The sequence below is a fragment of the Mugil cephalus genome, chromosome 15, assembly GCF_022458985.1.
Source record: "Mugil cephalus isolate CIBA_MC_2020 chromosome 15, CIBA_Mcephalus_1.1, whole genome shotgun sequence".
NCBI classification, from domain to species: Eukaryota; Metazoa; Chordata; class Actinopteri; order Mugiliformes; family Mugilidae; genus Mugil; species Mugil cephalus.
Genome location: NC_061784.1, coordinates 4,945,473 through 4,958,653, shown reverse-complemented (window position 1 = coordinate 4,958,653; position 13,181 = coordinate 4,945,473). Strand labels below are relative to the sequence as shown.

The 13,181-nt window shown below is 42.1% G+C and overlaps 1 protein-coding gene across 1 annotated transcript; it reads right to left on the bottom strand.

Annotated features, from left to right (window-relative positions):
- Positions 1-8,378, bottom strand: LOC125020792. Its single transcript, XM_047606297.1, has 4 exons — positions 7,923-8,378; positions 3,497-6,775; positions 2,238-2,312; positions 1-757 (listed from the first exon to the last, which is right to left on the bottom strand). Exons 2-4 carry the CDS (start codon positions 6,700-6,702, stop codon positions 538-540), a joined length of 3,501 nt encoding a protein of 1,166 aa, XP_047462253.1. The 5' UTR covers positions 6,703-6,775; positions 7,923-8,378; the 3' UTR covers positions 1-537.
- Between the last annotated feature and the right edge of the window lie 4,803 nt (positions 8,379-13,181).

Sequence of the window (13,181 nt, the reverse complement as noted above, 5' to 3'; positions counted from 1 at the left end):
TGAGAAAAGAAAAATCTTTATTTGATGTTCGGTTAGCAAAGAGAATAAACACCACTCTGAAATAAATAACACATTTACAGGCAATTCAACAGTCAATATATCAAAATGAATAGTGTAGGGATATTTATTCTTAGAGGAAGCAAGGGGACGACTGACAGGGAAACGTAAAATCTGCTGCATTCATCATCAATAGTGCAAAGAGAACAGAATCTCATATATAAAAGTAGATATAGAAATCTGTGGTTGTGGTAAGCCATACGTTTTAAACAGGCATACTGAGAGGACAATAGCATAAACTCCCAAAAGTGAAATTAAGAATTCCTCACGGGTGGTACCAGCTGAAGGTCACAAAGATCGCGGGCAAATTCAAGCACAAAGTCCTGCTTATGAGCTTTGAGAATGTGCAGGAGAGTGGAACTCTGCTGGGTAAGAGCCTAATTCAAAGTCATTCTATGGGTGGGGAGGGAGGGAACAAGGAAAAATCCTCTGCAAAAGGTTCCTGCTGGTCACAAAGCAAGCGAGTATTGTTCTCCAGGCCTACACTCCATGAATTTTCCTCGGAATCCACTTGAAGAGGGTCTTGCACAGCTTTTTGCTTTTCACCTTTGTCTTTGTTAAGTTCTTTATGATGACATTACGAAGCAGGCTGAAGTTCAGGTGATGGGGAAGATGCACGGAGAAAGTATTGTTGCCTCTTGCTGAATGATTCAGAACCTCCAGGAAGCGTCTTTCCTGCTGCCTGAAGTCATATTCCACACTGGAGGGACAGACGTGCAACACAAGAATTATTAAACCCTCCCCTAAAACCACAAATGCAAAATAGCACAAAATGTATCAAATTCAGCTCTCGCCACAGATGCAAATGAGTGTTTCAGTGTATTAGATCTGCATACCCAGCTCATTTTTTATTTTATTTTTTTGCTTTTTATGCCACAAATCGCTACAAACTGTGTCGCTGCAGTTCATTTTGCTTTGTGTGGGAAGCGCCGTGCTTGTCAGACTTCAAAGTGACTGATTGGTTTGGGCGGGGGGGGGGTTCTGAAGGTACACACGTCTCGTTTTGAATACCCTTATCTTCCACTTGGCCTTTCAGGACCAGATGCCAACACACAACAGTCGGGGAATCAACTTACATAACATCATTTTTGACACACACAAGCCGTTTTGAAAATAAGTAGATCAAGAGGAATGTTTTGAATATTTCAAGATAAAGACAGTTTTAGGTTCTGCTTTGTGGAGCATGATTTTTTTTCTCTCTCTCTCCAGAAGATGATGAGAAGGCTTTTAGATTTCTCAGCCTCACTTAGCCTCTTTTCCACAGACATTGTTTCGTCGACAATTGTTGAGGTTTTTATTTCTCCGTTGCCCGCACCTGATGCAACATTTCAGCGAATGGGTGCAAGCCAAGACAAGATGAAGCAATGTTGAATGATGATCCTTAATACACTGCTTCTCCTAGAAGACTGGCTAGGTATACTTTCTGTAGTTAACTTTCTTTAATTCATCTTTGCGAAGATCTTCTACACTCAACAGAAAACCCAACAAACGTCCCTCAGATGAAAGACACTTACACTAAGTGTAAGTGAAATTCACCTACTTCTCTTCAACTTTCTTTTCGCAAGATAGGAAATCACTTTGTCTGCAAATTAACAAAGCTTACAGTATGAGCCGTTATAAATCAATCATGCTTGACTTGTTCCTCTTTGGCTGCTTCCATTTCAGAAAGCCCATCTCAGTCACCATAAATCTACTCTGTGAACAGGCCGCTCGGCGTACAGTAAGTGCTTAAATTTGACAGTTATTCTAAAAGATTTATGGCGTGCTCAGACAGGAAAATGTAATCTTTCCATGTATTCTGAGCAAGAAACAAATGAGCTTTTCATTTGGTGAGCTGCCCAATACAGTAAGACATTAATTTTCAGTGGAGTGAAGGCGACAGGCTGGCAGAGAAGTGGCAAATGAAATGACCCATGAATCTAATTGTGTAAATAAAATCCATATTATCAAATCATCCATGAATAAACTAGATCCGTGTTCCCATTAATGTTGTTTTAATAGTTTCCTTAATCTCTTTTCTAATGAAGGCTTCCCAGAGTCAAAAGTGTAACACAAAGCAAAAAGGAAGTACACTTTGGAATACATTTTATTTTAGAACCATGGTTTCATATTAGAGCGACTCTGTTTATCAGTTCAAACATTATGTGGTGTAAAAATGATCAATTTTAGGATTATCTCACCTGTACACAATACAAGCAGTCTTCTGGCAGGTGGAGCAGTTTTTGAGGTCCTGTCCGCTTTTGGAGCATCGCCGACTAGGACAAACAAAATTGAATCGCGACACTGTGAATAACTTCCGTAACTTCTCATCCTTTCACATTTACAATTTAATCTCGTCTCTGTCATTCAGAGTCATTCAGACTGCTGTTGGCAGAGATGGGCTGTCTAATTCATTATGTTGGTTATTAGGAGCTGGTTATTCTGAAACATGACCTCAGAGGCAGTCAGAGCTTATTAGCGCAGCACAGCGAATGAGAATGATTGACAGAGACACGTTGCCAGAAGGTCCCTTTAATTCCTGTTATTTGTCCCAGAAGAGTTACATGGCTAAATAAATCTCTCAGAAATGTGCCCCCTTGAAACGCCCAAGTAGGTTTCTGTCACACTCAGGGACGCAGTCACAGGCCTGTTTGCAAACTTGCTACAATTTTCCTGCGTCCCATTGGTGTACGCTGAGCTTTGATTTATTGCATATTTGAAGCGGGCACAAGAAGAAATAAAAAAAACAGCTTTTTAACATCTTAACAGTATGTTCTCCTTCAAAACGCTGCTCTTCAACATGTTACATCATATTAGATTGTGTGGCTTATTTCACAAGTTGTATTTTGTTTCTCTTGCGACTTGTAGGCTCATTTGGTGAATAAAATGTGGATGTCGGCTCAGTGTTAGCAGAAAGTCACTTGACAATTCGAACCAAATTGAAGACAACTTTTTCCCAGTTTTGCATTTACGTTTTCATTGATTCCATTTTCATTTATTTATTTCCCCAATCCTATATTTGCAACAAAATGTGTGTACTGTCTGTGTATATGCTGGGTCTGTTTAGATTCTCTCTCAAATCACTGACAAGTAGAAACCAGTCATTCTTTTGGTGAATAATCATGCAAATAATTACATAAATGCACAAAAACAATGCAACTACCCAATGATTGTTAAAGTCGCTGAGTGATTCCAGTAAATGAAGGTGATGACTCATTGGAAAGTCAAAGATTAGTAGTGCAGGAATGCTTTTACAGTAATTCCTGAAGCCACATTCTGGCAGCTGTACCTGTGCTGGACTGAATTTAATATATTAATAATTTACAAGTCATATTTGACCCTGCAGATGAATTATTTATTATTCAAAAATGTCCAGTGCTCAGCTAAACTGTAGGTTAAATATTTAACATGCATCACAGACTAATTCTGTAAAGCGACGCTTATCCTCTCATCCTCTTACCCGCTGGTGGGAGTGTGGCACGTCTCGAGGTCATGGATAATGTTGAGCAGAGTGGTGATCCTGTCCTTGTTGGCTGCCAGGCTGGCCTCCACAGTCTCCAGCCTCTGTTGTAGGGCTGCTGATTTGCTGCACTGTGGGGAAGGCGGCAGCAACAGGGCTGCATCAGCTGGGTGGGAGTGAGCCAGGCTGGTGTCCTCTGGGCACGACTGAGGGGGAGCTCGGCTAGGCTTCGAATCAGGTCTGACGACTGCTTCCTTCTCCTCCTCCTCCTCCTCCTCCTCCTCCTCCGCCTCCTCCTCCTCTTTGCTGGACCGGAGGCGGGGACGGAATGCCAAGTGCATTGTTGATGACGGCCATATGGAATTGCATTGAGGGCCTGTGCGAGCGCAGAGCTCTCCCCCACTGTTGAATGGTGCAGTGAGCGAAAGTGCTGGACTTGTGTGTGCTTGTGGTGGTCTTGGTGATTTAAAAGCGGAGTTTTGGTGGATGGGTGATTCAGTGAAAGGCTTGACGTGCGTGTTTGAGATTACGGGTTCACCGCTTGTTTGTGCTGTGACAGAGAGCGTTGAGTCACTGGGATGTGTCTGTTTATCTGCACTGGATTGAAGCTGACTAACATTTGAATGCCTGGCCGATATACCTAAGGAAAACTGTCCTGTAGCCGAAGCCGTGTGCTGGCTTGTTTTTACTGATGGGCACGCTGCACCGTGTCCGTCGCGCTCTGTTTCTGTACATCCTTGATAGTGTTCAAGCCTTTGTTGTTCCGTGTTTATACAACCCTGCAGACAAGAGCTGCTTGACTTGATTAGAGAAATGTAATTTTGAAGATTAGTGACCTGCGATGGATTTGAATTTTCATGCTCTTTCGACTCATGCGCAACAAATTCATCGATTACATTACCACTGCATTTGTTTTTACCGGAATACAATCTCTCATCGTGAGCAATGATTGGTCTGGGATCGTGGCTTCCTGAATCATTCCCTCCGTGGTGATTTTTAGACACATTTCGAGGCTTGTATAATGCGAGCAGAGGCCTTCTAGAGCTGTTTTCCTGATTGGGAACTACACAACACACACCAGATTCATTACGGGTTTGAGTTCTGATGTCTGTTGCCTGCGCGTGATGAGCTTTGCTTGTGTCGGGGGCTTCATTACAGCTAAGTACCAGTGCTGTGTCTGCTGATTGAAGCAAGCTCCTACTTGGGATGGAAGCATTATTTTGATTTTCCGTCAACAGCGAGCTAGCCGTGGATGCAGACTTTTTCAAACTGAACGAGTTCCTGAGGGTCACGTTATTGTGTGGCGTGTCGTTACGCGTAAGCATCGAGTTGGAAGCTGCACCTGCAGGGTTTGGGGGTTTGGACGCCTTAGATGTGTACAGGGAAGAAGTAGAAACGTAAAGTGTGGGTTCAGAATTCGAGGAGTTAGGCTGAATAAAGTGAATTTGTGCAGCTACGGACTGCGATCTAATTTGATCTGAATTAGCTTTATGTTTCAAAGTACTCTGTGGGATGATAGTGCTAAGATGTGAATGTGGTGTGGCTGTGTGTGGTTGATTAACAAAAGCAGGGGAAGCAGTGGAGCTTATTTCAACTGTCCTCTCAGGGTTTGAAGATGACGACTTTTCTTGTGGTTTAAGAGGATCGGATGCAATAAGGTGTGCAGATGGTTCTAATTTTTGAATAGGGTAATTGGAGCATTTAGGGGTCATTTGTGGGCTGTTAGTAGTATTTTTAGCTGTGTTTATTTGCACTGTGTTCATGGTTATGGGTTGAGATTTGGCTTCAGCAGCTATGCTTTCAGAGGACATCACTGCAGAATTAAAAACTGTGTTGTTGCTGGATGCATTTCCTACAGTGTACAAATGAGAAGTTGTCGTATTCTCAAGTGTAGCGTGCACAGACACACACACATTTTGAGGCACATTATACTGCGTGTAGCTGTATTGCGTGGCCTTAGGGTAAGTATGTGAATATGGATTGTTTCGTTTGGTAGCGGTGGCCATCTGAGGAGTCAAAGTGAGACTCGCTGGGCGGGAGGTCTTACTGTCCTGGGATAAGTTTGTGAAACATTTTACAAGAGCATCATCCTGTCTGCTTTCAATAGTGGCTTTGGTGACAGTGACGCTTTTAGCGCGTAGGAGGGTGGTGGGTTGGGGAGATGTTGCATCACTGGAAGCATGTGTATGTGACAAAGCGTTCAGATTGGCTGAATTGGAGTGCACTGGGCATGCAGGGTGAGGAGATGTTCTATACCTAAGTTCTTCATGAAGATAGAAAGTTTGGGGTCTGACTGTAAATTGTGTCCTTTCGTCAGTCATCGTGATACTCTCACAGATTTGCTGGCTCGTTTGTTTTTCAATATGGGGCACCTGGAAATGTGTAGCGGCCGGCAGCGACGCGAGGGCTGACTTTAACGACGCCTCGCTACTGAAGGCGTCATCGGTCGGGCTTTTCTCCCCCAGAGCGGCAGCCTCGGCGCTTGCAGACTGCTTCCCACCGCAGAGGTTGCATATTTTTTGTGAGACGCTGAAAGGTCGTGCAGCACATAACGGCAGCGTCTTCCCACACTGATTTGCATGATGACCTTGCGGTCTGGCCTGGTCCCTTCCACGGTAGGCTGCGCTCTTCACAGACTCAGTTTCGTCGCTGTCTACGCTAATGCCACCGATCGCCTCAGAGTCAACCACGCTGCCGTTGGTGTAGCGGGAAGCAGATTTCAATTTGGACCTGCCACTGGACGCGTTCCCTGCAATGTGTGGATTGGTCTTGATTGCCCTGGCGTAGCATCGAATCCCACCACTGTTACCCTGACAGCAGGCCACATCCTTTGAGGCCTCACCTCCAAGTGCTTTGAAAGTCACTTCCTTTTTAGTCTTGGCTTCCCCACTTTTCTGTTTTAAAATAGCCTTTTTTTCCTTGTCAGTCTTTGTTAGCAGCAGTATCTCCTTGTACTCTGTCTCCTTGGCTATATAGCAGTCGGTCGTTTGAGTAATGTTATTTGAGAGCGTCTCAGTTAGCTGGCTAGGTGGTCTGCTTATCCCAGGGGACGTCTGAACACCAACACTGCACTGAAGCCCCCACGGGTGCAGCAGGGCTCCTACGGTTCTGTCTCCTCCCGTTGTCTTCCAGCTGCGCACCCCAACCAGGGCTGGGACACCCAACACCGGAACCGGAGTCGTCAGGTCAGCCGCTCGTCTCCCCATCCCTTGTCTGAGTGGCGACTCAAAAGTTTGACAGTTCAAGAGAGCGCCAGCCTTTCCACACCATTACATCCGTCTAGAAGTAAGAGAGGAACAAGTTTACAGAGGGAGGCGTTTGAGATGGCGCTGTGAAAAGAAATCAACGAGTAAGCAGGATTACTTGAAACAATCCACAGAGCAAAAACTGAGACAAGGAACTGCTTCGGTGCCGCCGAAATGAAGGATAACTAGAGCTGTCAGAAATCAATTGTAGATTGTAGATAACACGAAGAGAACTGTGCTCTCACTTTTGAGCTTCCCTGACAAGTTGACTCGTTGAGAAATAGGAATGGAAATCTGTTAACGCTGATAAGAATGGGAGGATGTTTCTGTGAAAACAAATATTCCATATTATATTAGCATTTCAAACATGCTGCATTCATTCAGTGTCTGCCAGCACACAGAATAATTTATTAGTCAAATTTAAAACACAGCACCGGTGGCGAGCTCTCTCCTATTTCATTGTGATGTTTGCTATAGTAGACAGCCTTCACTCTGTTGTCCTCCACACTCAGCTCACCTTGGAAAGAGGCCATAATGTATACAGTGCATACTACAGTATGGACTTCATTAAGCTTTGTGTGCACTTAACTGGAACGTGCTTTCACAAAGAGGGCAGTTTCCCCCTTTCCTCCTTTGTGTCTGCTTCTGTGCCACCGTGAGCATGTGCCAGTTTTGCTTGCGTGTGCAGGAGGTCATTTTAATGATTTACGCAACAACAGTTCAGTAGTCAACAGCAGGGTGGTGATAAGTGGATTATTATTTTATTTTTCAAAGGATCAGCCATCTAAATGTGTGAATGTGCGTGCATGCGTGCGCTTGCAAGCGTTCACTTATGGCGAAAATGTCATGCAAACGCATCCTGACAAGCCTCCCTTCCCTCCTCAACATCCTTCATCCAGATCTAAATCCCTAAAAGAACATTTAGTCATCGGTACCTGTGGGGATGATTATTGTGGTTGTCCTTTCATCTAACGTTACTTGAGCCCAGGCAAGTGACCCGTGCCTGTTATCACTAAGCTTAACTGAAAACTGTCCAGCCTTGTCAAGACACTAAGCAAATTCCTCTTCGCAGACTTAATACGTGTTTTTTTAAAAAGCCACACACTTTTTTTTCACACCTAAAAAAAAAAGCTGTTTGTGCCTCCCAAATGTGTTAGTGTGAATTTGTCTCACAGGCTTACCTGAGTGTTTGTGTGCTCCCGCTGCGAGATGTTTAGTTTTCTTGACTCCAAATGTCAAGGGCTAGTTCTCCGCTTTCACGTCCTTCCAGGTCCTCAAGGTTTGGAGTGACTTTGTCTTTATATTTTCAATCCCTTGGTGGCAGAATTCAGACTCAAAGGAGTCCGCAGGCAGTCCGCTCTGCAAAGCAATGCTGCTTAATGAGCCCTCTCCCCTACTACTCAGATTCTGAACTAATCTGTCTTTTATTGATCAGGCATGGAGCCAAGCTGTGTCCTCACTGTATCCACTCCTCCTCTTGTTTGGGTCCTGCTGCTCCATGCTCTCTCCATAATCACAACACAGCAGTATGCTACAGTATGCTGCCCTCCAACACACTCTCTCCTACTATGTTTTGCCTTTTTTTTTGCCTCCTCCTCCTCCTCCTCTTCCTCCTCCTCTCATTCTCTCTGTCTCTCACCCTTTCCTCCCTCTCTCTGCTTTCTGCCACTGTCCTCCTTCCCAGCATTTATGTATCCTGATCTACAGCTGGGTGGAGAAAGACAGCAAGGAGAGAGAGAGAGAGAGAGAGAGAGAGAGAGAGAGAGAGAGAGAGAGAGGAAGTGACTTGCATCAGTGGGGTAGGGACTGTGTGTAAATTACCGTGCAAGTCAAAAAGCAGGAAAATGAACTGAGAGCAGTGAAAAATAAAAGATAATTTGAACATATCTGCACTTAGTCTTGAAAGTCCCAATTCTGTGTTCTACATATTTAACCATAAACTGTTACTGCATCTCAGGATCACTGCTATTAGGAGGTACAGCATAAAGGTTTGTTATATATGTCTCACATCATGCTGCTTTTACTCTATGCAGCACTGAAAAACTTGGCGTCAAATGTATCAGTTTATACCGTTGTTTTTTTTTTTGTTTTTTTTTTTTTAATGTCATGAGTCCTGCCTTATCTCTGAGACCGTTCACCTCTGAGTGGCAGCAAGGACAGCCAGATTTATGTGCCTTTCATATAGGTGCCCCGTTTGAGAGGCCAACATTGTTTTGGGGAATAAACACAAATCATCGTTTGTCTCATGCTATTGCATTTGAAGCACTTTCCATGATTAAAGTAAACAGCAGTCAGAAAACACATTTACTAGAATACCACTTTAAGGTGCTTGTGATTTATTAGTATTTCTATTGTACTTCTACCTCACATTTTGGAAAGAAAAAAAAATCTGCTACATTTAGTTTATAACCTATTTTTGCTTGATTTGGTAAGGTGAATAATAAAACTATGACACGTTGTTATAAGCTAAGCAACTTATCAGCCCGTGTAAAACAAACTGTGTCCTTCTTAACCGACTTCAGCATTGCACAGATACACAACTAACCAACTGAATTAAAAGAGTAAAATGGTCTCACTTATGTTGAAATCAACCCCTGGGTATAAAAATGATATATATAATTTGATATTTTTGGTATAGTTTGATGACAGTGCACTCACACTTCTTATGCATTATATTTACTTGTACACCAACAACGTTTCCACTTCATATACTTGCTGTGCCTTCTGAGAGCTGTCACTTTTAAGTTTATCCCTTTGTGCCTAAGCAATCCTGAGGATTTTCTTTCCCTGAGGTTTGCATCTGCTGCATATGCAGGAACAACTGCACGGTTTCAGTTCTGCCCCCGGTTTTACTCAGCATTAAAGGAGTCAACTGATGAAAGGAACAAGAGGAAGAATGAAGAGGTCCAGCTCCGTCCGTCTATTTAAAAAAAAAAACTCGAATACTCTTCAGTAAAATATCAAATATGCAAAAATAGAGGAGGGAAAATTAAGTTACATTTTACTTTTACAAATATTGCTGCAAAGAAGTAAACACATCAATACAGCTATTTCATTCGTCCATTCATCAATTAATTTAGTGATTCTAGGACAATAAACAGTAGAGACAGCCTTGTTTATAAATGTAGGAGGCTTTAACAGAATGATCAGCAGAAAAAGAACTGCCCTGTCTCCCCATGCACAGGGAGCCATGAGTTCCTGTTCCAAATGTCCAGACTTAGTGGCATCTAGTGGTGAGATTGCAGATTGCAGCTAACTGAATACTTCACTATCCACTGCAAGCAAGCTGGGGAAACTGATGGCAACTGAAAGTGAGAAAAATAATGTTTGTTTGTTGGTTTGGAAAATATACTTGTGATATAATTTGAGGTTAAACAATCAGCAGAGTCAAACGACACAATATAAAACAATTCTTTTTTTCTTTTTTACTTATTGTGAAATCAACCACTAAGAGCTGACCTGCATTACAGGTTAATGTACATCTAGTTAATGTTAACACACATCACCATTTTCATAGGATCAATCAGATTCACATACTGTGCTTCAATCCAATGAGAGCAACTGTCTCTAATTAACCAAATTAAATAACCCATTTCATAGTCTGTAAAAAAAAGGGAACGCTGCACATTAACCACCTCCTGAATAGCAGGTGGTTTAAAAGTTTGACAGTCTGGTAGTTATCAAGATTTAATCAAAATTATCGTTACTCTATTGAAATAGATGTGTGGGTTGACTGAGCGTACTGCGTTCAGTAGATTGTACTCAAATTGTACTTGTACTTTCATCAGTGCAGCCCAGGGGAGGGGGACATGAGGCTGACTTTGTGAATATAATATCATCCCATAGCCTCAAGGTGATTACATAATATTGGATCAAGGAAAAAGGCCTCCAGTGAAACCAGCTTTTCTGTCACTGAAATAGTTTTGTGCATCTTGCATTTACTCATCATAACATGTCAGTACATAATCGAGTATATAAATATTGCCACACAGTTTATTTTCCTTAATTCTAGCTTTGTAGAAACGGTATCAACAGATAACCAGTGATACGTAGTTGCAGTATTAGCTGATAATGACTCATTTGCGCAGGCAGAGCTGTAAACTTCAGATAACAAGGAAATTATTGAATTCTAGAAAGCAGCTCCAAACCTGCACACTAATAACTGTGAACATGCTCATGGGTAGGATACAGTAAGCCACTGGCAGCCATTTTGCCAGTGCTGTTGCATATATTAAACCCTGATTACTTCAACTTCTCCTAGCTGGATAATCTGTGCAGACAAAACATATGTTTTATGTATATATATTAATATTATTCCATCGGCTGTAGGAGCTTTATTTATGTCAGAGTATCACCCTTCGTGATGTCGCACCTAAATGTTTCATATCATCAAACAAATTAGTCAAAAAATACAGTTTTTTTAATGAATGCAAAGGAAAAGATGGATTAAAGAAAAAAAAGGGGATAAGGGAATTAAGGGGGAAAATATACAGACCTACATAACCCTGTGTGAACAGCTGTTTTCCCCTTAAAATTTAACTTAACTGTGGTTTATCACACCTGAGTTTAGTTTCTCTAGCCAGGCCTGATTACCACCACACCTGTTCTCAATCAAAAAATCACTTAAATAGGACCTGACTGTCAAAGTGAAGCAGACCAAAAGATCTTCAAAAGCTAAACATCATGCTGAGATCCAAAGATATTCAGAACTAATGAGGAAGACAGTAATTGAGATCTGTCAGTCTTGAAAATATTATAAATTCATTCCAAAGCAGTTGGACTCAAGTAAACTATGGTGAGAGCCATTATCCACAAAATATTACATAAGGTCAGTGTTCATGACTCCACCATAGGAAAGAGACTAGTCAAACATGGCTTCATGGCAGAGTTCAAGGCCAAAACCGCTGCTTAGCAAAAAAGAACGTCTCATCTCAGTTTGGCAAGTGTGTATCCCATTACATCATGCATAATAACACTGAATTTCAGAAAAAGAAAAGCAGTGTTACCTGGTCTGGGGCTGTTTTGCTGCTTCAGGACTTAGAACCATGTATTCTGCTGTCTACCAAAAGATCCTGAAGGAGAAAGTCCGGCCATCTGTTTGTGACCTCAAGCTGACGAGAACTTGGGTTCTGCAGCAGGACAATGATCCAAAACACACCAGCAAGTCCACCTCTGAATGGCTGGAGAAAACTAAAGACTATGGAGTGGCCTAGTCAATGTCCTGACCTGAATCTTATTAATTTTTTGCTGTGGCATGACTTTAAAAGGAAGGTTCATGCTGGTAAACCCTCCAATGTGGCTGAATTACAACAATTTATGAGTGGGACAAAATTCCTCCACAGTGCTGGAAAAGACTCACTGCAAGTTATCACAAACACTTGATTGTAGGCTTTGCTGCTAATGGCGGAACAAAAGTTATTAGGTTTAGGGAGCAATCACTTTTACATGGCAACACTTTTTCTGTGTGTATAAAAGTGCTGCTGCTGATCCGATCCAGGACAGGCATGTGCTTTGCATTTTGCTTCACCTATTTCAACTGAAGTATTTTAACTGAGTTTTTTTTTTAACTTATTTTAAGTGAGCCTTTTGCTGATTTTGGTGCATGATCTGGTCTGATCTGACCACAGACAGTAATGCAGTTTCTTTCTGTCTACATTACAGTTGTTTCATTGGATATTATATCCATAGATTAATAACAGTTATGATTCTGCATGCAGGTTGAGGTTTAGCTAGTTGTAAATTTCTCCTTTATGTTCTACGGTCTGTGCTGTTGTAGTATGTATGCGTTCTCTCGATGGACTCCAGCTTTCTCCCAGTGTCCAAAGACTCATTAGGTTAATTGGTAATTTTGAATTTGCTGTAGGTGTGAGTGTCGTCTGTTGTTTGTAGGACTGAAATATGGAATAAGAGAACCTCATAAAGGATGGATCTAGAAAAGAAGTGACCAGTAGGGGGCAGATAAAGACCAAAGACATTCATTCTCTCATTTGTTCATTTCCTTCTTGAATTGTGCCAGTGAGGACCGCCACACAGAAATCAAGAAACCAGATGGAAGACACAGACTTGTCCTTATGTACTAGACAAACTCAAAGAACAACCCAACAGCAAACATCTGGGGTGTAGTTTCTACTGTCTTGGTGTGTGTGTGTTACATGTTTTGTGCTGAGCCGTGTGTGGGATGAATGATGTTTGTGTGTGTATTCTTTTGATGTGTGCATTTTGGGAACAATTTCAGTTACTCAACTTTGTTCCTGGCAATAGAGTCACCATGACAGCTATTATAAGATTTGATTCCAAGTTCCTGTTAACTGTATACTGTATAACTGTCTATTCATGTATGCAGACACAGGGGTGCGCATTAGTGATTTCTCCACACTCCATCAAACAAAGCAAACTCCACACTCAAATGGAGGAAGCCCCCATATCAACCAGTATCCAAA

Excerpts from the sequence above, each read along its gene's own strand:
- LOC125020792 (XM_047606297.1), bottom strand. The coding sequence starts at position 6,702 with ATGGGGAGACGAGCGGCTGACCTGACGACTCCGGTTCCGGTGTTGGGT. Across the intron at positions 2,313-3,496 it reads TGCCACACTCCCACCAGCGG|TCGGCGATGCTCCAAAAGCG; the intron begins GTAAGAGGATGA and ends TGTTTGTCCTAG. Across the intron at positions 758-2,237 it reads ACTGCTTGTATTGTGTACAG|TGTGGAATATGACTTCAGGC; the intron begins GTGAGATAATCC and ends CTGTCCCTCCAG.